Source organism: Macaca fascicularis, chromosome 1 (assembly GCF_037993035.2).
Source record: "Macaca fascicularis isolate 582-1 chromosome 1, T2T-MFA8v1.1".
In the NCBI taxonomy this organism is placed as follows: Eukaryota; Metazoa; Chordata; class Mammalia; order Primates; family Cercopithecidae; genus Macaca; species Macaca fascicularis.
The window spans coordinates 221,897,756-221,923,740 of record NC_088375.1 but is presented as its reverse complement, the minus strand read 5'-3'; the positions used below and the strand labels follow the sequence as shown (position 1 = coordinate 221,923,740).

The 25,985-nt window shown below is 48.5% G+C and overlaps 2 protein-coding genes across 3 annotated transcripts; both read right to left on the bottom strand.

The window, feature by feature from the left end:
- Positions 1-1,814: 1,814 nt before the first annotated feature.
- Positions 1,815-6,894, bottom strand: LOC102137168 (PRAME family member 1). 2 transcript variants are annotated; one of them, XM_005544747.4, is made up of 4 exons: positions 6,824-6,894; positions 4,764-5,076; positions 3,788-4,366; positions 1,815-2,845 (listed from the first exon to the last, which is right to left on the bottom strand). In XM_005544747.4, the coding sequence occupies exons 2-4, from the start codon at positions 5,048-5,050 to the stop codon at positions 2,287-2,289; spliced, it is 1,425 nt and encodes a 474-aa protein (XP_005544804.3). In that variant the 5' UTR covers positions 5,051-5,076; positions 6,824-6,894; the 3' UTR covers positions 1,815-2,286. The 2 variants fall into 2 exon arrangements, with proteins under 2 accessions (XP_005544804.3, XP_015309772.3); XM_015454286.3 differs by lacking the exons at positions 3,788-4,366; positions 4,764-5,076; positions 6,824-6,894 and adding an exon at positions 3,311-3,590.
- Positions 6,895-19,379: 12,485 nt separating this feature from the next.
- LOC102137557 (PRAME family member 18) lies at positions 19,380-22,416 on the bottom strand. Its single transcript, XM_005544748.3, has 3 exons — positions 22,126-22,416; positions 21,158-21,739; positions 19,380-20,205 (listed from the first exon to the last, which is right to left on the bottom strand). The coding sequence occupies exons 1-3, from the start codon at positions 22,410-22,412 to the stop codon at positions 19,632-19,634; spliced, it is 1,443 nt and encodes a 480-aa protein (XP_005544805.3). The 5' UTR covers positions 22,413-22,416; the 3' UTR covers positions 19,380-19,631.
- Positions 22,417-25,985: the final 3,569 nt, after the last annotated feature.

The window sequence follows — 25,985 nt, the reverse complement described above, 5'->3', positions numbered from 1 at the left end:
CCCGCTGCCCTGGAAGGGGATGTCCATATTGTGTATTAGCTGGAGCCTCTGGGCGGCACCAACCCTTGCTTGTTCCCTTGATGACTAGCAGCCCTTCTTGAATTAAACTGGTTGTAGCCAGTAAAGACAGCCACACTCCCTTTAAATAAAATACTAAAACTATACAGGCATGTAACACTTTTTAAATATTTCCATCTGACATTTAAAAAGGTACATCTTTTTGGGGAGCTAGGTCAGATCGAGGACAGATTTTCTCATAACGCTCCCCCACCCTGCCTCGCCCTCCGCAATCAGGAAGAGACTAGTGCAGCGTGTTTTGGAATCTCACATCATCGAAGGGTGGAGAACGATCAAGTGCCTGTGGGTGATGAGTGACCTTCCCTATGCTGAGGAAGTCTGCGTAACGCCACTCAAGTGAAGGATCCTGCTGAGGATTCAGGGGCTGGTGTTGCTGTCAGGGATCTTAGCCAAGAGCCTCAGGTTCCCTGTAAAATGAGGATGGTGTTGTCCAACAGCTTATGGGACCCTGGTAGAATCCAATAAGATGGTTCATGTTTAGGGTTTGGCATGGGGCCTGGCATACAGTAAGATCAATACATCTTGATCTTTTAGCTCTTCTCAGCAGAAGTCCCAGCATTTTCCACGTTTCAATCTCGCCTCCTATTCCTGACAACAGGGAGGCAACAGGAACCCAAGGCATGCAATGGGGCTAAGTTTCTTCAAGTCACCACAAATTTCATCATGACTCTTCCAAACAGCAAAGCCCCAGGAGCCAGCAGGGGGCATGGTGGGCAGTTCAGGACTCGATTCATTCCTAATGATTATAAGATCAAAATTTCCAGTCCATCAGTCTCGGGTGCCATCTGCTGGTAGATCAGATCATATGGTGTAATTTAGTGTTGCAAGGATCATATTTTATGGTATTTTTAAAATTTTATTATTATGAGCCAGGTGTGGCAGCTCATGCCTGTAATCCCAGCACTTTGGGAGGCCGAGGCAGGCGATCCCCTAAGGTCGGGAGTTCGAGACCAGCCTGACCAACATGAAGACACCCCTTCTCTCCTTAAAATACAAAAAATTATCCAGGCATGGTGGCACATGTCTGTAATTCCAGCTACTCGGGAGACTGAGGCAGGAGAATCCCTTGAACCTGCGAGGTGGAAGTTGCGGTGAGCTCATGCACTCATGGCCTAGGATTCAGTTCCCAAATAACCAGAAGAAAGCTCTAAATATATCCACCCTGATGGGCAGGCATTCAGCAGAGGCGGTGACTGGGATGCAGGTCATAGGAGGCCCTGATGCCACAGTGAGGGCAGGGGACAGTGCTGAACACAACAGTCTTGGGCTGCCTTAAGTCCCTCAGTGTCTTCATTAGCTCAGCCCCAAGTTGAGCAAATCTCCCCCAGCAGAGAGCACCCTGGGCATCATAACTCTCCAGAGGGGCAGGGTACAGCTCCAGGCTCAGCTTGCTCAGCCCGACGGTGTGGCGCAGCAGGTTCTCCAGGGCGGCCACGGAGATGAGGTTCCCACAGAAGCTCAAGGTGCTGAGCTGGGAGCAGCGGCTCAGGGCAGGCAGGATGACGCTGAGTTGGGAGTCTGTGATCCCACAGTCCTCTAAGTCCAGGGTCTGCAGGGTGGCCTCAACTTGCTCTAGCAGAACGGCGAGGGGCTCAGAGCTGAAATGGGTCAGTGTGATGCCGCTCAGGTCCAGCTCCTTTAGCTGACGGATGCTCGGGCACCAAGAGACATGCTCAAGTCCGACTCTGACAGCAGCAGTCGGTCATGACGACGGTCTCCAAGGGGGCCTGGAGACACCTGGGAGATAACCATCCTTGCAGGGATAACATGCTCATCACTGTAGAACTTTAGCTTCTCTTTCTGACTCTGCAGGACACGGGTCCCGGAAGGTCTCATTGACTCTACCTCAACATTTTCCTCCAGTCTTGCCCCCTGCTGTTATGTTTTTTCCCTCACAGTGAGCACCTGCCTGAAGCAAAGAGTTCTGTGTTTCCTGTAAGTTGCATGTGGCCTGGTCACAGTCATTCATGCCAGTAATCCCAGCACTTTAGGAGACTGAGGCAGGAGAATCCCACGCGCCCAGCAGTTTGAGACCCGCTGGTACAACACAGCAAAATCCTGTCTCAAATTTTCTTTAATAAAATTTTAGAATTATTAAAAAAGTAAATAAGAAAAAAAAAACCTAACTTGCACGTACATACTAGATTTTAGTGTCCAAGAGACTGGAAGAGAACTTTGGATGTATCTACCCCACTAGGCACGCCTTCCCTAGCAGCAAAGATGGAGCTCCAGTTCCTCAGACGGTGATGAGCCGCAGGAAGGGCAGGGGGTGGGGCCAATGAAGATCCTTCTGGGCTGCCTGACTTCCCTCAGTGTCCGCATCAGCTCAGCCCGAAGCGGGGTGAAGATCTCCCAATCGACACGAACCAAGGAATTCAAACTCTCATCAGGGGCGGGATATGTCTCCAGGCTTAACTTGCTCAGTCCACTGGTGTGGTGCAGCAGGTCCTTCAGGGCATCCACAGACATGAAATTTCTGCCAAAGTAGAAGGTGGTGAGCTGGGAGCAGCAACTCAGGCCAGGCAGGATGGCACTGAGTTGGGAGTAGTGGATCTGACAGCCCTCCAAGATGAGGGTCTCGAGAGTGGCAGCAACTTTCTCTAGCAGAGCTCCGAGGCGCTCAAGACTGAGGCGGAACAGCGGCACGTAGCTGAGATTCAGATGCTTCAGGTAACCGAGGCTTGGGTACTGGGAGAGACACTTCACGTCCTCTTCCAATAGGTAGCCACAAGTCAATTCCAAGTTCTCCAAAGGGTTCTGGAGGCACCTGTGAAGATCAAGAAGTTAGTTCTGGGCAATGGCACCCGTTAGATGAAGGTGGTGGGGAATAACCTCAAGGGAAATGACTGCTTCACCCAAACACAAGTTTATTCCCATCATATGATGATGGTTCGCATGCAAGTTGCTGCGTGATGAGGACTCTGATCATTCAGGACAGTCCCATTTTAGGCTCAGCATTTTCACCATTGCTTGTGTGATTGGTTCAAGGCCACAAAATCTCTAAAACCTTGTTTTTTTTAGCAGAAAACTTCATCTCTGGGCCACAGGTACCAGGTTGGAGATGTGCACAAAGAACTCAACTGAGCAAGGTCTAGGGACATCAGCTGGGGCTACGTGCCGGCAGGGGCTCCCAGACATGCCTGCATCTGCAAAGCACCTATCACTTTTTACCACTCTCATGCCTACTTCCTCACCCTCCATTCAAGAAGTACACATTTCCCATGTCAATTACCTTTCCTGGAGTTCGAAACAACCTTTTACAGACAGGGAATTAGAGACAGGATCATTCATGATCACTAAGCTGGTGAGGACAGAGCTTCTACTGTGACATGCACAGGTTTGATGCACCTTCCCTCCTTTCATACCCTCATCTATTACCTCTTTTATATCATATCAACTTGAAACACACCTTGAAACAAGAAATTCACACATGCACCCTCAGTAGAGCTGAAACCCCCACTCAACTAGCTCGTACATGATATCCTTCTCTAGCCTCTACCCCAGGTGACCCCGCTGCCCACATTGGAGCGATCCTGTGATAGCCACTCCAGGACACGGAGCCCTGAATGGGACAATGTGTTGACATTCTGGTGTCCCCTTCACTGTGACGTTGTCACTGACTGGCACACAGTACATGCCTTCCAGTGTTTGCTGTAACAAAACAAGGCTGTGCTGTGGTCCGCAGAAAAAGTGCACTATCCTTTCTTACCTGATCAGCTGTTCCAGGTGTCCACTGAAGAAGGTGACCAATTTTATTTTAAGCGACTGGAGGTGTTCCAGCCTGAGGAACACAGAGCCGAATTTGGCGACTAACCGTCCCTCGAGGTCATTGTCTGACGTGTAATGATGGCACCTGGAGAAAACGAGTTTGCGAAGATTCTTCATCTCCTTCAGGTAACAACGAAGCTTTCTTATCAGACGTGGCCAAGACATGTTGCGGATTTCCAGCTCCTGAATACTATCCAGGTGGATTATTTTCAATGACTTTCTGAGATATTTAATCGGCGTTAGATAATTCACCAGCTTACTACAGCACAGGTGTACTAAACCTCTCCTTTGGTAAACCCACCGAAAGAGGTATCTCAGGCATTCATCCTGAGGTATTTCCTTGAGGCAGATGTCTATGAACACCTTCAAGGGCTGGTGCTCTCCCATCCTCGGACAGTCCTCTGCTGTCTGCCTCATACTCGTGGCCTCTGGGGAGCAGGACAGGGCCCAGGCTCCAGGCCGTACGGCCCAGAAATTCTCATCAACATCCCGCAAATCCAGAACTTGAAGTTTCCACCTCCTGTAGGTAAAGTAAGGGAGAGGCTCAGAATTTAGAAGGACCCATCCCTGACCTTTGCTTTCATTCTCATCCCATTAATCAGCTGCTCCTGTCCTCGGTGCTCCCTGTTCTCTCTCTGTCTTTCTCAATCCCTTTTCCCTTTCAATTCTGACTGGTCCCCACTTGTATTCCCTTTGCCTTCCACTGTGAATAGGCAGGTTTCTGTTCCCATGGTGGACCCTGTATGAGGAGCAGTCCTTTCCCTGAGGATCTGGACAATGGCCAAAGCCTCGCTGAGCTTCCTCACCAGCACCATCTGAAGACACTGGGCCACCGTTGGGCTACTTCTCAGCCTGACCCTGCTGTTCTTTCCCTGGACACCTGAGCGCTATCTACCAGCCCACCTGGGTCACCTCACCTGGGGCGATCCTTCTGTGTAAGCACCATATGAAGCCCTTCCAGCAATGCTTTTAAAGTCTCCAGATGAAGCGTCTTCATCAGCGATCCCAGAGGGAGGCGGGTGAAGGGCCAGGCCTGCACCATCACCGTCAGAGCCTCGAAGTGTCTCCTGCTGAAGGCCTCCATGAAGAGTGGGAGATAGAGCACCCTGGGCAGCTCCTCCATGGCAGAGACGGCCAAGCCCTGGTCTCTCAGCAGGCTCTGCCCCGCCAGCTCCAGGAGTCTGGGTGGGGCCCGGATGCTCATCCTGATGGATTTGCAAGGAAAACACTCTAGAAGGCAAACCCAGGGAAAACGCATCACTCTCGGAGCAAACACAATCACCTCGTCTTCTCCTAGGACCATATCCTTGCTCTGGTAGAGGTAGAAAAATTACCAGTTTACCCCAATTCCACTCCACACTTTGTGGCCTCAAATCTATATTTCTGCTGCTGCTGGTACCAGGAAGACTGTCTTCCAAACACCAAGGAGGGAGGGGTGAAGGAGACCACTGGCCCATTAATTTTCATCCATTGCTTGATTGAATCCCAGAACCACCGGACAGTGTCACTGAGGATCCTGAAAGCCAAGCTCTACCTCTTTGAGGAAAAATGTCTTGTCACTTACCACCCTAAGCAATGAGAATGACAGTATCCTGTGGCCCCAGACAGCCTACATTCTCAGTTCACACCATGAACATGCTGGGGGAACAGTAAAGGGACTCCCTAAAATCAATGCCATTATTTTTTATCTTGAAAATTTTCAACCAGAAAGGGACCGGGTGCTGTGGCTCATGTCTGAAATCCCATCACTGCTGGAAGCCAAGGCAGGCAGATCACTTGAGGTCAGGAGTTCGAGAACAGCCTGGCTTACATGAAACCCTGTCTCCACTAAATATAAAAAAATTAAGAATCATATGACTCCAGAAGACAGAGATCGCAGCACTGCACTCCAGCATGGGTGACAGAGTTAGACTCTGACTCAAAAAGAAACAAATTGATTAATTAATTAATGTAAATATTAGCCAGGCATGGTGGTGCATGACTGTAATCCTAGCTACTCTGGAGGCAGAGGAAAGAGGATCACTTGAACCCCAGAGGCAGTGTTTTCAGTGAGCCCAGCTCAGGGCCTGCACTCAACCCTGGGTGAAAGAGTGAGACTCCATCTCAGAAAAAAGGAAAAAAAGGCCGGGCGCGGTGGCTCAAGCCTGTAATCCCAGCACTTTGGGAGGCCGAGACGGTTGGATCACGAGGTCAGGAGATCGAGACCATCCTGGCTAACACGGTGAAACCCCGTCTCTACTAAAAAATACAAAAAACTAGCCGGGCAAGGTGGCGGGCGCCTGTAGTCCCAGCTACTCAGGAGGCTGAGGCAGGAGAATGGCGTGAACCCGGGAGGCAGAGGTTGCAGTGAGCTGAGATCACCCACCCCATGGCACTCCAGCCTGGGCAATAAGAGGGAAACTCCATCGCAAAAGAAAAAAAAATAAATAACCAGAAACTGTAAAAGTGGTATGATGCTATTCTAGAGCATTCTAACTCTAAGATGAAGGTTCCAATACACATTGCTTCCACATATTCACAGTTACCCACTTTTGGACGGATCCCAGGGGCAAAGATAAATCCCGTGATCTCAGCAAAACTCCACTCTGGAGATGGTGTGTGGGATGCCTTTAAGGATTTTATGAAAATGAAAGCACACTTGGAGAATCACAATAACACCAAGTCTATGAACTGTTACTGAAGGCACAAAAACAAATAACTGCAAATGTCAAGAAATAAAAATTCAGTTAACTGTAAATTTTAATATATTTTTTTAAAAACTGCTTTGATAAGAATTTTAAAATGACAAAAACCAAGCACAAGTCACAATTTGAGGGATGAAGACAAAACTACATTTAGAGGAGAAATGAAAGCCTAACTCTGTTCCTCTCACGAAACAGACAGGAAATTCTCTGTGCCACCTTGGGCTGCGTGTCTCCGTTCCTGACTGAAGGGCTGCAGATCAGACGGGCATGACCCTACGAAGGTGGTGACTTACCAGAGCTGGACTCACTTGGCAGAGTTCTGGGACCTCTCAGAGAACCAAGCAGTAGCTCCAGGGCTGTGCGTCTCTTCTGTGCACCCTCAGGAGCTTTTATGGACCTTTCTAACCCCACCCTTCCCTTCTCAATCACCAGCTTCCAATCAGAACGTGATACCTGATTAGATCTTGTAGTCCCACCCAGTTAATCCTGATTGAGTTTTCAGCTTTCTTCTGCCTAACTGATTGAATTAGATACACATTTATGAAAATGAAAGAATCGATAATAGAGTAAAAGTCCAAAAGTCATTCGTTCATTTATTCTCCAAACACTGATGAAGTTTGGCTAATAGATGACTTTCATAGTGATACAGGGAAGGGATTAATCTGTTCCTGATATTAGACAAAACAAAACAAAACAAAACTGAAGGTGTCCTTATTGGAGGATGTTTGACCGCAGAGAAATTATCAGAATGTTTCAGAGTTAAAACAGCTTGAAGAAGATAGTGATGTCATTCCCAAGAAAACAGAATAAAAAGCTGTGTATATTCATCAGTTGCCTGGGTTTTATGCTGTCTAACATAGCAGATCATATGCACATTCAAGTAGAAGAAAGGAACCACTGAGGGTGTGATCCATCTCAAGACTAAGTCAAGGCTTCACTGAAGGAAATCAAGAGCTTTTATGGACCTTTCTGACCCGACCCTGTGGGGTGACCAAGTGAGGTGGGGACTGAGAAGAATGGGTCGATGTGTTCTAATGGGACCCTGGAAGGGAACCAAGACAATATAAATTATGGCAGTTATCTTGTGGGCATCTAGATGTCGGGACTGAAGGTCTTTTGTCTAGCTTGAGTTGATTGATGATTGATTGATTGACTGATTGATTGATTTTGAGACAGGGCTTCGTGTGTCACCCAGGCTACAGTGCAGTGGCAAGATTTTGGCTCACTGCAGCCTCGACCTTCCGGGTTCAAGCAGTTCTCCCACCTCTGCCTCCCAAGTAGCTGGGATTACAGGCGCACTCCACCATGCCCACTAATTTTTGTAATTTTAGTCGTGATGGGGTTTCATCATGTTGGCCCAGCTGGTCTCGATCTCTTGACCTCAAGTGATCTGCCCATCTCGGCCTTCCAAAGTGCTGGGATTACAGGCTTGAGCCACCTCACCCAGCTTAGAGTGAGTTCAGAAATTAAAAGGGGAATCATCAAAAGAGACAGTGCAGACTCTTAAACCATAACATTGGCTTTGAGGACACGGGACAGGCACAGTCTTGGCCCTACTAGAAGGTAAAGTGTGTTTATTCACAAAAATGATGGGCTCCGCTCAGAAAACCAGCTTGGGAAGATGGAATCTGAGAATGTGAGCTGGGGCACAGGCCAGAGAGAAGCAGTGTGGCCAGACCTGGGAAGGGAGACTTTGCCAAGCTGGGAGTCACAGAGGAAGAAACTGTGGGCTCTACAGGATGTGAGAGAGAAATGAATGAGGGTCCATATGTCCCTGTCATGGCGCTGTCATCTGGAAACCTTTCCTTTAGGCTCAGGGATCTTCCCACAGTGGAACATTTCCCAGCAACCATCAGCCCCAGTCATTTTCCAGGACCTTCATCCAAATCTTAATCTCACCGAATCCCTTCCCACTCCAGTTTCATAATTTATGTTTCCTCCTTCTTAGAGTCCTTTCCTGTCCCTAATATTGAACATAGAGATTCTTATCAGGGTGTCACCATTAGGCCTACACAGAAAACTCAGGACTAGGCACAGTGGCTCATGCCTGTAACGTCAGCACTTTGGGAGGCCAAGGAGGCCTCGGATCACGAGGTCAGGAGACAGAGATGATTCTGACTAATACGGTGAAACCCCGTCTCTACTAAAAATACAAAAAAATTCGCTAAGCATAGTGGCAGGTGCCGGCACTCTCAGCTACTCAGAAGGCTGAGGCAGGAGAATCGCTTGAACCTGGGATGCGGAAGTTGCGGTGAGCTGAGATGGCGCCACTGTCCTCCACCCTGGGTGACAGCGTGACATTCTGTCTCAAAAAAGAACGAAAGAAAAAGCAAGCAAGCAAGCAAGCAAGAAACCAACCTCAGGCCTCTAATCCCAGCACTTTGGGAAGCCAAGAAAGCAGAGTGCTAGAGCTCAGGAGTTTGTGAGGAACATGGGCAATGTGGTGAAACCCTGTCTCTAATAAAAATGCACACTATTAGCCGGGGACGGCAGTGTGCACCTGTAGGCCAGGCTGCCCGAGAAGTTAAGGCGGGAGGATCACCTGAGCCAGGTGGGGCTTCTGCTTCCCACGCCCCACTTTGTAAACCTGAGGCTGAGAGTGAGCTCAGCACCAAGAATGGTTGTGAGAATCTCTGTTGACTGAGCATCCACAAGGCACCACAGACGGCTGGTACCGAGCATCCCGGACCTCAGCTCTCCTTCATGGAGAATCTAAGGGCCGTTGCTATTTTCTCCATTTTTAACCTGGTAAACCTGAGACTTGACCAGAGAAAAACCTGCCCGTGTTCTGGCAGCAAATGATTGGCAGACCCCTCAGGTGAGGGGCTCAGTGGAACCGCCAAGGTGTTCAACAACCTAAATGTTGGAAAGAACTGACTAACTTCCCATTCCTGCCCGTTTCAGGGGGCCCAGCAGCAGCCCCAGTACCCCAGCAAGAATCCTGCACTTGGAAGCTTTTCTACCATGTCCTGTTGCCTGCTCTTCTCAAGGTGCTCATCTGCTGCCCAGCTCAGAGCAGCCTTTGAAGCCCATCTCTGGAAATGATCTGACCTATTCTCCAGTCCCACAATCCACACTGGGATTCCAAAGCTCCTACGAGGACCTTGCTCAGGTTCTCTAGAATATTCCTGAGCCTCTGTTTTCTCCCCCAGCCTGAGCTGATGGGGCCGGTGTCACTTTATGCATCCCAAGGACATCAGCCCATCTCTATTTTCCCCAATTTATATTGACCGATTTTGGTGAACATGGCAAGGCACAAAGCAGGGAGCTCCACAGCTGCTGCTCCGGACCTAAACAGGCGCCCTGGATTTCTGGGTGGTGACACTGCCTGGCTTGCAGAGGAAGACCTGACCCCTCTGGTCTTCCAAGGCTGCCAAGATGATGGCAGAGCCTAGGACAGGTCCCCAGTGCAGGGGCCATCCCTTCCCATGTCCCCCTGGCCCAGCCTTAGAGTTGACAAGGCTGCACCTGGAATGCAGTAGGTATTTTTTTGTCCAAGTCAGGTCCCTTCTTAGCCTTAGGTGAGGCTTTTTTCAGGCGGGTGCTATGGAAGAACCCCAGGCCGTGGGCATCACTGCCATGACCACATGGGGTGTGTGTGTGTGTGTGTGTGTGTGTGTGTGTGTGTGTGTGTGTGTGTGTTTGCAGCCACCTAGAAAGGTAAAACTCTACCTGTCAGAGCTGATTCCACGGAAGATAAAAGTATAACATCCCATGTCTCTGGGAGGACAACTTCCTCTAGGAGTCCAGCAAGAAGATGTGGGACCTGTGGACAAGAGGTCCCTGAGTAAAAGCCCTCATTTGAGGATAATGTGTAAAGTTGAACTTTAGACCCTGAGGACTCTATACCCTTCCCAGAGGGTTGCAGTGGAGCCGGCACTGACTCCCAGGCACAATAGCCCAGAGAGATCTTGGGAGGGAGGTAAACCTGCTGGGGCCTCAGGGCTCAGAAAAAGCCCTGGACCTATCACCCAGTCACGCCTCTCCCACTCCCAAGTGTCTCTGGCCCTGGAACTGTCGGAGACCTCTGTGTCTTTCCCATGTGCTCCTCTTCTCCTTTCACTCAGACCTGCCTTTGCCAATGCTCCCTGCATTTGCCTCCATGTGGGGCCCCCTACCCCAGGCTCTGGCAGTGGCTGGGAAGCTAGAGGTTTTTGTGCCCACCTGGAGAAAGCCTCACTCAGCATGGGCCCATGTGGATTCTGCAATCTTTTCCTACACAGGGCCACCTACAGGTGTCATAGATGCATCTTCCCTAGAAGAGCCAATGGGGGTGGGTGAGGAATCTGCAATCACTCAAGCACCCCACATACAAATGAGAGCGAGGATCCCTGCAAGCACAGGCCCCGGGGTAGGTCCTGGCCCTTGTTGTTGCCTTCTGATCCCAGAGGCCTTGGGTTTGTGGTCATAGGAGCCCTACCTACTCCCTATGCACCCCCAGCCCAAGATAAACAAATTCCTGCAGATTCCCTGGTCCATGTACTTGAGATCCCCAGATCGTGCCACTTCACTCCAGCCTGGGTGACAGAGCAAGACTCAGGGCCAAAAAAACAAAAATGTAGCCAAGCATGGTGGCGGGCACTTGTAGTTTCAGCTATTCGGGAGGCTGAGGCAGGAGAATCGCTTGAATCCGGGAGGCAGAGGTTTCAGTGAGCTGAGATCGTGCCACTACACTCCAGCCTGAGCAACAGAGCAAGATTCCATCTCAAAAAAAAAAAAAAAAAAAAAAAAAAAAGAAAAGAAAATCAAAAGCACTAAGCTGTGTTTTTAATGAGATTCTGCCCCAGGAAGTCAGACATCCAAATGAAATTTCCTCATTTTTATCAGTTCCCTCCTGTTCTTTACTTCTCTTTACAAATCTATTACCTCCTCGCTTTGTTCTGTGGCTGATCAGTGGGTTAATACACACAAGATGCACACACAGGGCCTGGACATTCTATGTGGGCAATGAGTGTGAGTCACTCAAATAAAACCCCTTCTCAGGGTCCCTCCCTGCTAACCAGATGCTGAGACCCTGTTCAGTCCTAATGGGCAGATCCAGAAGAATCCATTTCTGACCATTAGCTGTGCTGGGAAAGAGCTTCGCTGCACAAGGCATGGCCCCTGCTTTGGAAGGGGACATTTACACCAGTGATTATCTGGAGCCTCAGGGCATCACCAAGCCACACCTGTCCTGATGGTGGGCAGTGGTCCTTCCTTAATTAAACTAATTGTGTCTTATAAAGATATCAAAATTCCCTTGTAGCAAAATGCTACCAATAATATAAAAATACGGCCGTGCACAGTGGCTCATGCCTGTAACAGTAGCACTTTGGGAGGCTGAGGCGGGTGGATCACAAGATCAAGGGATCGAGGCCATCCTAGCTACCACGGTGAAACCCTGTCTCTACTAAGAATACAAAAATTAGCTGGGCATGATGGCACGTGCCTATACTCCCAGCTACTGGAGAGGCTGAGGCGGGAGAATTGCTTGAACCTGGGGGGTGGAGGTTGCAGTGAGCCGAGACTCTGCCACCACACTCGAGCCTGGTGACAGAGCAAGACTCCATCTCAAAAACAAAACAAAATAATATATGAACACTAACAATCATATAGACATAAAACATGTTTAAAAATGTCTTTACCACATTCAAAAATCAAGCATGATGAGAGATCTTTTCTTAACACCCTTCCCATATCTAGCAGAATAAAGAAGAAGACTAGTGTATATAAGGAAAAGAAAGAGAGATCAGACTGTTGCTGTGTCTATGTAGAAAAGGAAGACATAAGAAACTTCATTTTGACCTGTACCCTGAACAATTACTTTGCCCTGAGATGCTGTTAATCTGTGACTTTTAGCCCCAACCTTGAGCTCACAGAAACATGTGTTGTATAGAATCAAGGTTGAAGGGATCTAGGGCTGTGCAGGATGTGCTTTGCTAACAAAATGTTTACAGGCAGTATGCTTGATAAAAGTCATCGCCATTCTCCATTCTCAAGTAACCAGGGGCACAGTGCACTGCGGAAAGCTGCAGGGACCTCTGTCCTGGAAAGCCAGGTATTGTCCAAGGTTTCTCCCCATGTGATGGTCTGAAATATGGCCTCGTGGGATGGAAAAGACCTGACCGTCCCCCAAGCCCAACACCCGTGAAGGGGCTGTGTGAGGAGGATTAGTAAAAGAGGAAGGCCTCTTGCAGTTGAGATAAGAGGAAGGCCTCTGTCTCCTGCCTGCCCCTGGGAATGCAATGTCTCAGCATAAAACCCGATTGTACCTTTGTTCTATTCTGAGATAGGAGAAAAAACTGCTTTGTGGCAGGAGGTGAGACATGTTGGCAGCAATGCTGCTTTGTTGCCCTTTACTCCACTGAGATGTTTGGGTGGAGAGAAACATAAACCTGGCCTATGTGCACATCCAGGCATCGTATCTTCCCTTGAACTTATTTGTGACACGGATTCCTTTGCTCACATGTTTTCTTGCTGACCTTCTCCCCACTATCACCCTACTCTTCTGCCACATTCCCCTTACTGAGATAGTGAAAATAGTAATCAATAAATACTGAGGGAACTCAGAGACTGGTGCCAGTGTGGGTCCTCCGTATGCTGAGTGCCGGTCCCCTGGGCCCATTTTTCTTTCTCTATACTTTGTCTCTGTGTCTTATTTATTTTCTCAGTCTCTCATCCCACCTGATATGAAGTACCCACAGGTGTGGCAGGGCAGGCCCCCTTCAAGTGTATAAAATTGGAGTGTGACAGGTCCCATCAGGTTACGTAAGGGCACATGTCCCCTGCCTGAACCCTGAAGGCCAGGTGGAAAGCCAAGACTCTCGTGCCCAGCCAAGAAGCAGGTGTCCCCGAGAACCCAAGCATCTCAGACAGTATCTCAGAACCTACCAAGCAAATGAAACTGATTGCTCAAAATCAGTGGACAAAGAGCTAGAAAATTCACTTAAAAGCAGTTTGGAGACAGGAGGTGGCGCAGATTTTGGGGGCTGTTGCTGCTGCCCAGGAGTGCCCTGCATGTGAATCCTAATCAACTCATGTATTTGCCAAGCTGGGCTCGTCTGAGTCATCCTTTGATCTCTTGACTCCTCTCCGGTTTGGCGGGGAAAATGATACAGCCCGGTTTTTCTCGGAGCAAGCATGTTTTGGAATCGCACATCCTTAGAGAGCAGATAATAGTCAAGTGCCTGCGGGTGATGAGTGACCTTCCCTACGGTGAGAAACCTTACACAAAGGGCATCCGAGTGAGGACCCTGCTGAGGACTCAGGTGAGAAACCCTACACAAAGGGCATCCGAGTGAGGACCCTGCTGAGGACTCAGGGCCTGGTGTTGTCAGGCAGGGACCTTGAGCAAGAGCCTCAGTTTTCCTGAAAAATGAGGATGGTGATGCCCACCACCTGTGTGACCCTGGTAGGATCCAATGAGATGGGGCAAGTTAAGGGCTTGGCATAGGGCCTGGCATCCAGGAAGAGTGAAATTAATGCATTTTTTCCCTCCTTTTTCCCTTCCAGCAGAAGCCCCCATGATTACTCATCCCTTGTTCTGAAAACTAAAAATAAAATCCTAAGCTCCCCCTATGTACTGAACAGATTCCCTCTTGGTCAAGTGTGCCCACCAGAGAAATCTTTAAAACTGTTCCTGGCCATGGCGAGATGGGAGGTTAGACATGTCTCATTTTATTTCCTTTCTTTCATGGTTTAGACACAAAAACTGACCAGCATTCATGTTAAAATAGAGATTATAAGGCTGACTGAATAGACTAGGGTCATAAGATACCAAGTTATATACAGGACCTAAGGTCTTCCCAGGCAAGGGTTAAGTCAGGGGCCCCTATCCTTAAAAAATTAACTATACACCTTTTTAACTAATTTTTTTTTGAGGTGGAGTCTCGCTCTGTAGCCCAGACTGAAGGGCAGTGGCATGATCTTGGCTCACTGCAACCTCCACCTCCCAGGTTCAAGCAATTCTCCTGCCTTAGCCTCCCGAGTAGCTGGGATTACAGGTGCACACCACCACACCCGGCTAATTTTTTGTATTTTTAGTAGAGACAGGGTTTCACCGTCTTGGCCAGGCAGGTCTTGAACTGCTGACCTCGTTATCCACCCACTTCAGCCTCCCAAAGTGCTGGGATTACAGGCAAGAGCCACTGCGCCCGGCTGAATGAACTATATTCTAACTGCCACAGGGTTTTTCTCTTCCTCTAGCAGCTGAACAAGCACTGGCCCTAAGATAAGCAATATTGAAACGATTGCGGCTCATCTATCCCAGATTCTGACTAACTGACCCCCTGCTCCACATGCCATGACTCCAGCTTTGATTGGACAAGAGAATGATTCCAGTAACTTTCTCCGGATGAGAGACCTCTGGCCATTGACTGGTTCTGACCACTTGAAAGAGACTTAGCACACGAGCGTCCTCGTGTCTCCGATGCAGCCTTTGATGTAGGGGGTATAGCTATAATGCACTGAAATGTGAAGTCTCGGTGCAGCGTGGTGGTTCACACCTGTAATCTCAGCACTTTGGGAGACCGAGGCAGGCAGATCACCTGAGGTCAGGAGTTCCAGACCAGGCCGGCCAACACAGTGAAACCCTATCTCTACTAAAAATACAATAAGTAGCCAGGTGTGGCGACACATACCTGTAGTCTCAGCTACTTGGCTGAGGCAGGAGAATCGCTTGAACCCGGGAGGCAGAGGATACAGTGAGCCGAGATGGTGCCATTGCACTCCAGCCTGGGTGACAGAGCAAGACTCTGTCTCAAAAAAGAAAAAGAAATGTGAAGTCTCCACCCCAAAGTCAACATGGGAGGTAAGCCATGTGTGTGTTTATTCAATATGCATGTGTTAGGCCTCCTTCATGAATACTCAGCCCATTTCATAACCTGTTGGGTGGCTATACTTGCCAGCCCACTCAGCATAAATTCCTGCCTCGTCACTTCCTCCCTGGAAGGACCAGTGGAGGATCTTTTCTGAAAGCTGCACTTTCCAGCCTGAGGCATGGCCAGCCTGCAGGCCGTAAGCTACAGAAATATATCTTTTTTTTTTCCTTTTAAGTAGAGACAGGGTTTTGCCTTGTTGTCCAGGCTAGAACTCCTTGGCTCAAGTAATCCATCCACATCAGCCTCCCAAAGTGCTGGAATTACAGGCATGAGCCACCTTCCTTGGCCTATAGAAATAGATCTTTTTTTTTTTTTAAGAGGGAGTCTCACTCTTTGCCCAGGCTGGAGTTCAGTGGCACGATCTCGGCTCACTGCAATCTCCACCTCCCGGGTTCAAGTGATTCTCCTGCCTCAGCCTCCCGAGTAGCTGGGATTACAGGCATGTGCCACCACGCCCAGCTAATTTTTGTATTTTTTAGTAGAGACCGGGTTTCACCATGTTGGCCAAGATGGTCTCGATCTCTTGACCTTGTGATCCACCCACCTCGGCCTCCCAAAGTGCTGGGATTACAGGTATGAGCCACTGCGCCCGGCCTAGAAATATACGTTATAATAAAAAAGAGCCATGTGTGGTGTCTCATGCCTATAATCCCAATACTTTGGAAGGCTAAGATTGAAGCACTGATTGAGCCTGGCAGTTCTAGACCAGTCCAGGTAATATAGAGAGACTCCAGCAACATGAGACCTCCAGTACATGTTGAATAGGAGTGGTCACGTGTAGATGCTCATCACGGCACTATTCACAATAGCAAAGACATGGAATCCACTGGAATGCCCATCAGTGGTGGACTGGATTAAAAAATGTGGTACATATACACCATGGAAATCTACACAGCCATAAACAAGAACAAGATAACGCCCTTTCACCAGGTCCTCTCCCTCCCTTTGCAGCAACATGGATGAAGCTAGAAGCCATTATGCTAAGCAAACTGAAGCAGGAACAGAAAACCAAACACTGCATGTTCTCACTTATAAATGGGAGCCAAACATTAAGTATACATGACATAATAATGGAAACAATAGATGCCCAGGACTACTGGGGAGTGGAGGGTGGAAGCGGGGTGGGTATCAAAAAACTAGCAAAACTGGCTGGGCATGGTGTCTCACACCTATAATCCCAGCACTGTAGGAGGCCAAGGCTGGTGCACCATTTGAGGTCAGGAGTTCAAGACCAGCCTGGCCAACATGGTGAAACTCTGTCTCTACTAAAAATACAAAAACTTAGCCGGGCATGGTAGTGCAAATCTGTAGTCTCAGCTACTTGGCAGGCCAAGGCGGGATAATTGCTTGACTCTGGGAGGCAGAGGTTGCAGTGAGCTAAGATCAGGGCACTACACTCCAGCCTGGGTGGCAGAGTAAGATGCTGCCTCAAAAAACAAAAAACAAACAAACAAACAAAATACCAAAATTATCTGATAGTTTGTCTATGATCTATAGAACAAACCTGCATCTGTCTTTCTGAAACTAAAATACAAGTGTGAAAACCTGTGATTTTCAGTGATTGGTTAGAGAGCTGACAAATCACCATCTCTTTAGAGTCACCCACTAGATTTCGGCTTTATCATTTTGGGGAGGTCACGGTTTCCTGTTTGCTCTAGTTTGTTGTAGATGTAGATCTATATTTTTGCACTGAATGAGGAATGATTTGCTCCAGTTTTCTGTCTGGCTTGTTTTGATTTGGACTGAATACATTCCCTTGGTGAATCTTCACCACTAGGTTGCTGCTTCTTCTTGACTCCAGGTGGTGGTTTAAGCTCAGGTTTACCTAAGTTTTAGTAAACCACGGGAGTGCTGCCAGTCCCAAATGGGAGAAGTCCCAAAGGGATTCTCATGGCAGTGTAGGAGCGCTAGCTAGGTCAAGCCCAGGTTTTTCTGTTTTTTGATAAGGAGAGAAGGGAGGTGATAGGAAGATCTCTCACTGAAATGAGTTAGTTTCCAAAAGGATGTCTATTTCCATTAATGAGGGCTGGAAATATTTAGAATGTATTATCCACCTAAATGATTTTAGCAGTATTCTGAAAGAGAAAGTGGATGTCTTTACTGGACACAGTTACTTTAATTCAGTAAACCCCACTAGTCACCATGAGGATAGGTCAGTGCCCTGGTTTTCCTGTTTTTTGATAAGGTGTTACAGGAAGGTCTCTCCTTGAAATGACTTAATTTCCAAAAGGATGCATATTTCAATTGCTGTGGGCTAGAAATATTTAGAATGTATTATCTACCTAAATGATTTTAGCATTTTTCTGAGAGAAATTGGACATCTTTACTAGACACAATTATGTTAATTCAGTAAAACCCACTAGCCACCATGAGGACAGGCAAACGTTGGTGATGCCATGAGGCTCCCGCTAATACACCCTATGGCCATTCCCTTCCAAGGCAGGGGGCCGCATCTTTGTGCGGTGAAGCCCTTTCCTGACATGGCCAATGATCAGGAACAGATTCTCCCGGATCTGCCCATGAGGAGTGAACAGGGTCTCAGTATCTGGGGCGCAGTGAGGGCCCCTGACAAGAAGAGGGTTGACTCAATGGCTCATCATCACTGCCCACACGGAACGGTCCAGGTCCCAGGCAGGCATCTTTTGTGGCTGAACCCGGTGAACAACTACAGGAGAAAGTAAGGAACAGATGACTGGAAAGGTAAAGAATGGGCATAAATTAATCAAAATAATCGAAGTTTAGGCCGGGCACGGTGGTTCACGCCTGTAATCCTAGCACTTTGGGAGGCTTCCTTGAGGTCACTTGGGGTTAGGAGTTTGAGACCAGTCAGGCCAACATGGTGAGACCCCGTCTCTACCAAAAATACAAATTCCCTTGAACCTGGGAGTTGGAGGTTGCAGTGAGCCAAGATCGCACCACTGTACTCCAGCCTAGGTGACAGAGCAAGACTCCATCTAAAAAAAAAAAAACCAGGTCAGGCTCAGTGGCTCATGCCTGTAGTCCTAGCACTTTGGGAGGCCAAGGTGGGCAGATTACCTGAGGTTGGGAGTTCGAGATCAATTTGACCAACATGGAGAAACCCCGTTTCTATTAAAAATACAAAATTAGCCAGGCATGGTGGTGCCTGCCTGAGATCCCAGCTACTCGGAAGACTGAGGCAGGAGAATCGCTTGAACCCGGGAGGTGGAGGTGCGGTGAGCCAAGATCACACCATTTCTCTCCAACTTAGGCAACAAGAGCGAATCTCTAAAACAAACAAACAAAAAAAAAACAAAAAGAAAGAAAAGAAAAAAACAACAACAAAACGAAGTTTATTTGGATTCCTTTATTTCCTGCAGATGAACCTAAATCACAGATGAACTAGTATCTCTTTTTTGAATTCACCAGTAACTAAAGATTTCTGATGTATAAATCACTAAAACAGGCTAATCAATCATGAAGGACAGCAGAGTTGCCATTTAGGTTCTCTTTACTTCTGAAATTTCTTTGTATCCATCCTTGCTGAGATAACTCCCTCACTCTAGAACTTCAGGTTCTATTTCTGACTGTCTAGGACACAGGTCCCTGAGTCTCATTGACTCCATTCAACCTTTTCCCCAGTGCTGCCCCCTACTGGTTTTTGTTTTAGTTTGTTTGTTTGTTTTTTCCACTCACAGGAAGCACGTGCCTGAAGCAAAGGATTCTCGGCCGGGCGCGGTGGCTCACGCCTGTAATCCCAGCACTTTGGGAGGCCGAGGCGGGCGGATCACAAGGTCAGGAGATCGAGACCATCCTGGCTAACACTGTGAAACCCCGTCTCTACTAAAAATGCAAAAAATTAGCCGGGCGAGGCGGCGGGTGCCTGTAGTCCCAGCTACTCGGGAGGCTGAGGCAGAAGAATGGCGTGAACCCGGGAGGCGGAGCCTGCAGTGAGCCGAGATCGCGCCACTGCACTCCAGCCTGGGCGACTAAGCGGGAGACTCTGTCTCAAAAAAAAAAAAAAAAGGATTCTCTGCTCCCTTTACAACGCACCTATAGAACTGGCACAGCAGCTCCTGCCTGTAATCCCAGAATCTTGGGAGGCCAAGCAGGAGGCTCGCTTGAGCCTAAGAGTTTGAGAACAGCCTGGACAACATGGGGAAACCCTGTCTCAAATTTTTAAATAAAAATTGTAAAATAAGGAAAAAGAAAAAGAAAAGGCATCTATGTCCCAGATTTTAGTTTCCAAGTGCCTGGAGAAAAAGCTTTTTATACCTCCACCCCACTAGGCAGGGCTTCTCCAGAAGCAAAAACTGAGCTCCAGTTGTTCAGTGGGCGACGTGCCACAGCAAGGGCAGGAGACGGGACCGAAGAAGATCCTGTTGGGCTGCCTTACTTCCCTCAGTATACGCATCAGCTCAGCCTGAAGTGGGGTGAGGAGCCCCCAAACGACACGACCCCTGTTGTCAAGACTCTCCCGAGGGGCAGGATATGTTTCCAGGCTCAGCTTGCTCAGCCTGCCTGTGTGACGCAGCAGGTCCTTCAGAGTATCCATGGAGGTGTCATTGCCGTGAAAGCAGAAAGTGGTGAGGTTGGAGCAGCGACTCAGGGCAGGCAGGATGACCCTGAGTTTGGAGTTCCCAATCCCACAGTCCACTAAGAAGAGGGTCTGAAGAGTGGCAGCAACTTTCTCTAGCAGAGCTCGGAGGGGCTCAAGACGGAGGAAGCGCAGCACACCGTGACTCAGATTCAGCTGCTTCAGTTGACTGAGACTTGGGTACCGGGGCAGACACTTCAAGTCCTCTTCCTCTAGGGAGCCATAAGTTAATGCCAACGTCTCCAACGGGCTCTTGAGGCACCTGGGGAGAGCTAGAAGTTAGTTCTGGGCAATGGTACCAGTTAGAGGAGGGTGGTGGAAAATAACCTCAAGGGAAGAGCCTGGTTCACCCAAACACAAGTTTGTTCTCATCATCTAATCACGGTGCTCCTGCAAGGTGCTGCCTGGTGAGGACTCTGATCATTCAGGGGCAGTCCCATTTTAGGCTCAGTCCTTTCACCATCACTCGTGTGATTGGTTCAAGGCCACAAAATCTCTAATGCCTCTTTTCTTCATCTTCCAGCAGAAATCTTCATCTCTGGGCCACAGGGGGCCTGTGGAAGATATGCCCAAAGAACTGACCTGAGCAAGGTCTAGGGACATCAGTTAGGGCTGCCTGCCTTCAGAGGTTTCCTGACATGGCCACATCTGCAAACCACCTATCTCTTTGTACCACTCTCATGCCTGCTCCCTCACCTCCATCCCAGAAGCATGCGTTTCCCACGTCAATTACCTTTCCTAGAGTTCAAAACAACCTTTTACAGACAGAGAATTAGAGACAGGATCATTCACGTTCACTAAGCTGTGAGGACAGAGCGTCTTCTGTGAAACGCACAGGTTTGATGCACTTTCTCTTCTTTTATACCCTCCTTTCTGTTGCCTCTTTTTTTTTTTTTTATCATATTAACTTTAAACATACTTCCTAACAAGGAATTCACAAAAGCACCCTCACTACATCTGAACCCCCACTAACCAGCTCCCTACACGATGTCCCTCTCTGTAGCATCGACCCCCTGTCATCCCTCTGCCCTTACTGGAGCCATCCCGTGATATCCACTTCAGGATATAGAGCACCAAACAGGACAATACATTCTAGTGTCCCCTTCCCTGTGACATCGCCAGTGGCTGGCACACAGTAGATGCCCACTAGTGTTTACTATAACAAAAAAAGGCTGTGCCATGGCACACAGAGAAAGCTCACCATCCTTCCTCACCTGATCAACCGGTCCAGGTAGCCTTTGAAGAAGCAGATCCTTCTTATATAAAGCGTCTGGAGGTAGTCCAGCCTACGGAACACAGAGCTGAATGCAGCAACTAACTGTTCTTTGCTGTCAGGGCTTGGCAGGTAATAATGACAGCCATTGGAGACAAAGAGTTTGCGAAGATTCCTCATCTGGCTCAGGTAACGGCTAAACTCTACTATGATACATGACCAGCACATGTTCCAAATTTCCAACACTTGGATACTGTCTGGGTATACTGTTTCCAATATGTTTCTGAAATTTAGAATGCACGTTGAATAATTCACCACCTTAGTACAGCACAGGTATACTGAACCTCTTCTGTGCTGGACCCACCCAGAGAGGAAGCTCAGACCTTCATCCAGGGATTTCTCCTTGAAGCAAACATCCATGAACACCTTCAAGGGCTGCTTCTCTCCTGTCCTTGGACAGTCCTCCACTGTCTGCGTCTTACTCATGGCCTTTGAGGAGCAGGACAGGGGCCTGGTTCCAGACCATATGGTCCAGAAATTCTCATCAACATCCCGCAAATCCAGCACCTGCAGTTTCCACCTCCTGTGAGTCACATGGGGGAAAAGCTCAGAATGTAGGCAAGGACCCACCCCCGACCTGGGCTTTCACTCCGCATCGAGGACCTCAGCTGCTTTTGTCCTCAGTGCCCCTCCTTCTGTCTCTTCTCCATCCCTTTCCCCCTTGGATTCTACCTGGTCCCCACTTCTAGTGCTTTTACCTTCCACTGGGAGGAAGCAGGTTCCTGTTTCCTCGGTGGACCCTGCATGGTAAGCAGTCTTTTCCCAGAGGAGCTGGGCAATGGCCAAGAACTGTCCCAGCTTTCTCACTGGCACCATCAGAAGCCCCCGGGCCACCCTCGGGCTCCCAATTTTTCTGACCCAGCTGTTTATTCCCTGGACACCTGGGCCCTCCCCACCTGGGTCACTCACCTGGGGCGAACCTTTTGGGCAAGCAGGCAATCAATCCCATCCACTACATAATGTAAGATCTCCAGATCAGGCGTCTTCATCAGGGACCCCAGAGGGAGGCGGGGGAAGGGCCAGGCCCGCACCATCACCTTCAGAACCTCGCAGCGTCTCCTAATGAAGGCCTCTACAAACAGCAGGGGGAAGAGCTCCCTGGGCAGCTCCTCCAGGACGGAGATGGCCAAGGCCTCTTCCCTCAGCAGGCTCTGCCCTGCCAGCTCCAGTAGTCTGGGTGGGGTCTGGAGGTTCATCCTGCTGCAAATCTGCAAGAAAGCAAATCCAGAGAAAAGACAAACTTCTCAGGCCAGTCCTCTCACACCCTGACTTCTCCTAGGGCAGACGTCACTACTCTGGCAGGTGTGAAAGGGTTCTTAGTTTACCCCAATTCCATTCTGCAATAATTGCCCACAGAGACATAGTTCTGCCCTTCTGGCACCAGGAAGAGTGTCTTCCAACCTCCAAGGAGCAGGCAAGACCACTCCTACTCCACGAATTTTCATTCATTGCTCCCCCCAACTTTACTAGCTCTGGGAAGTGTTACTCAGGATCTCCAAAGCTCAGCTCCTTTTTTGAGAAAAAAAATGTCTTCTCAATGTAAAGGTCTAAAACAATGGTCATGTGGCTGGGCTTAATGGTTCACAACGGTAGTCCCAGCACTTTGGAGGCCCAGGTGGGCGGCTCACTTGAGGTCAGGAGTTAAGAGCTAGGAGTTAGGAGTTGTTGGCCAGCCTGGTCAACAAGGTGAAACCCAGTCTCTGCTAAAAATACAAAAAGTAGCCAGGCATGGTGGTGTGCGCCTGTAATCCCAGCTACTTGGGAGGCTGAGGCACAAGAATCGCTTGAACCCAGGAGGCGAATGTTGCAGTGAGCCTAGATAGCGCCACTGCACTCCAGCCTGGGCAATAGAGTGAGACTCAGTCTCAAAAAGAAAAACAAAACAAAACAATAAAACAGTAAAACAATGGTAATGGGAGTCTCCTGTGACCCCAAACAGCCTGCAGTCTCAGTTCCCACGATGAACTTGGCTGGGAGAGACTAAAGGGATTTTTTAAAATTAGATGCCATTATGTTCTCTCTAAGAAGAGTAATGAGGGGCAATGCATGGAGGCTCAGAACTGTAATTCCAACACTTTGGGAAGCCAAGGCAAAACAATCACTTAAGCCCAGGAGTGGCTGACCAGCCTGGGCTACATAGTGAGACCCTGTCTCTCCAAAAAAATACAAAAAGTAGCTGGATGCACACCTGTAGTCCCAGTTACTCTGCAGGCTGAGGTGGAAGGATGGCTTGTGTCTGGAAAGCAGAAGTTACAGTGATCTGAGACTGTGCCACTGCACCCCCAGCCTGGGCAGAAGAGCAAGAGTCTGTCTTAAATAAATAAAATATTACCAGCTTTGGAATGGAGTCTAGAGAAACAAATGGATCCCACATTCAGAACAAAGACTCCATTCTTGAAAATGGTGCATGAGATCAGTCATGCTGGCTCATGCCAGTAATCCCAAGACTTTAGAAGGCGAAGTAGGAAGTTTGCTTGAATCTAGGTGTCCCAGACCAGCCTAGGTAACAAACTAAGACCCCATCACTATTTTAAAAAATAAAGTAAAATAGGCCCAGCACAGTGGCTCACACCTGTAATATCAGCACTTTGGGAGGCTGAGGCAGGCAAATCACCTGAGTTTGGGAGTTCAAGACCAGCCTGGCCAACATAGTGAAACCCTGTCCCTATTAAAAATACAAAAATTAGCCAGGCATGGTGGCACATGCCTGTAGTCCCAGCTACTCAGGAGGCTGAAGCAGAAGAATCACTTGAACCCGGGAAGCAGAAGTTGCAGTGAGCCAAGATTGTGCCTCTGCACTCGAACCTGGGCAACAGAGTGAGACCCTGTCTCAAAAAAAAAAAAAAAAACATGACAACAAAAAATTAGCCAGTTATGCTGGTGCATGCCTAAAGTTTCAGCTACTCAGAAGGCTGAGAGAGGAGGATTGCTTGAGCCCAGAAGACAGAGGTGGCAGTGAGTCGAGACTGCAATATTTCAACACTGCACTCCATCGTAGGTGACACAGCAAGACACTGTCTCAAAGAAGAAAAAAAAAAGACTTCAGTCAATTTCATTCTTTTTTAACTGCTTGATTAGGAACTTTGAGGTTGGGCGCAGTGGCTCATGCCTATAATCTCAGCACTTTGGGAGGCCGAGGTGGGCAGATCACGAGGTCAGGTGTTCGAGACCAGCTTGGCCAACGTGGTGAAACCCTGTCTCTACTAAAAATACAAAAATTAGCCGGGCATGGTGGTGGGCTCCTGTAACCCCAGCTACTCAGAAGGCTAAGGCAGGAGAATCGGTTAAACCCGGGAGGTGGAAGTTGCAGTGTGCCAAGACCGCACCATTGTACTCCAGCCTGAGCAACAGAGCAAGACTCTATCTCAGAAAAAAAAAAAAAAAAACTTTGAAATAACATCAACTAAAACACAAATAAAATATTTGGAGTGAAGAGATAAAACTGCATTAGAGAAAAAATTAAAGCCTACATCTGTTTATCTGAAAATCGGGCAGGAAAATTCTCTGCGCCGCCTTGACCTGCATGTCGCCATCTCTGCTGGCTGACTGTGGGCCATAGAGTGCCCTTGTGGAGGTCCCTGACTTACCAGATCTCGACTCACTTTGCAGTCTGCTGGGACCTCTTGGAGAACCAAGCAATAACTCCAGGCACCACAGCTCAGGGTCTCTTCTGCAGATGTTCACAAGGTTTCTTGGACCTTTTTTTTTTTTTCTTTTGTTCTTTTTTTTTTTCCCGAGATGGAGTGTCGCTCTTGTTGCCCAGCCTGGAGTGCAATGGCGCGATCTCGGCTCACCACAACCTCCACCTCCCAGGTTCAAGTGATTCTCCTGCCTCAGCCTCCAAAGTAGCTGGAATTACAGGCAAGCGCCACCACGCCCAGCTAATTTTGTGTTTTTAGTAGAGACGGGGTTTCACCATATTGGCCAGGCTGGTCTTGGGAACTTCTGATCTCATGATCCGCCCGCCTTGGCCTCCTCAAGCGCTGGGATTACAGGCGTGAGCCACCACACCTGCAGCACCTTTCTTAGACCTTCCTAATCCCACCTCCCTTATCAACTTCCAGCTTCTTATTAGAGAGTGATGCCTGATTGGATTTCTGAGCTCCACCCAGTTAAGTCTGACTGAAGTTTTGGCTTTCAGCAGAATACTGAATGGAATCAGATATCCAATCATGAAACTGAAAGCACTGTAATTAGGGTGGAAGTCAAGAACTCATTTTGATGATTTTGATGTGACCAAAAAACTCCCAACCATAAGACTTTCAGGTTTTGTTTTTCTGTCTAATCTCAGGAATAGGTTGAACCCTTCCCTGTCTTCCACTCAGGACTACCGAGGTCACATATTACTACCACTCATCTCTGTTTGTGGAGTGCATTAATGAATGAATTCTTGACTTCCACCCTAACCTTAACAGGCACCGATGGAAATTACCAGTATGTGACCTTCTTTGTCCTCAGTGTGAGACAGGGAAGCTTTCACTCTGTTCCTGACATTAGACAGAAAAACAAAATCTATAAAGATTAATGTTGGGGAAATGTTTGGCCCCATCAAAAGTATCAAAATGGGCCGGGCGCGGTAGCTCTCGCCTATAATCCCAGCACTTTGGCAGGCCCAGGCGGGTGGATCACGAAGTCAGGAGATCAAGACCATCCTGGCCAACATGGTGAAACCCTGTCTCTACTAAAAATACAAAATTAGGCTGGGCGCGGTGGCTCAAGCCTGTAATCCCAACATTTTTTGGGAGGCGGAGGTGGGCGGATCACGAGGT

Coding starts and splice junctions, on each gene's coding strand:
- LOC102137168 (XM_005544747.4), bottom strand. CDS start 5,050: ATGAGCATCCGGGCCCCACCCAGACTCCTGGAGCTGGCGGGGCAGAGC. Junction 4,367..4,763: donor ACACAGAAGGATCGCCCCAG/GTGAGGTGACCC, acceptor CTTTACCTACAG/GAGGTGGAAACTTCAAGTTC. Junction 2,846..3,787: donor CACCTGGAACAGCTGATCAG/GTAAGAAAGGAT, acceptor TGATCTTCACAG/GTGCCTCCAGAACCCTTTGG.
- LOC102137557 (XM_005544748.3), bottom strand. CDS start 22,412: ATGAACCTCCAGACCCCACCCAGACTACTGGAGCTGGCAGGGCAGAGC. Junction 21,740..22,125: donor GCCCAAAAGGTTCGCCCCAG/GTGAGTGACCCA, acceptor TGTGACTCACAG/GAGGTGGAAACTGCAGGTGC. Junction 20,206..21,157: donor TACCTGGACCGGTTGATCAG/GTGAGGAAGGAT, acceptor AGCTCTCCCCAG/GTGCCTCAAGAGCCCGTTGG.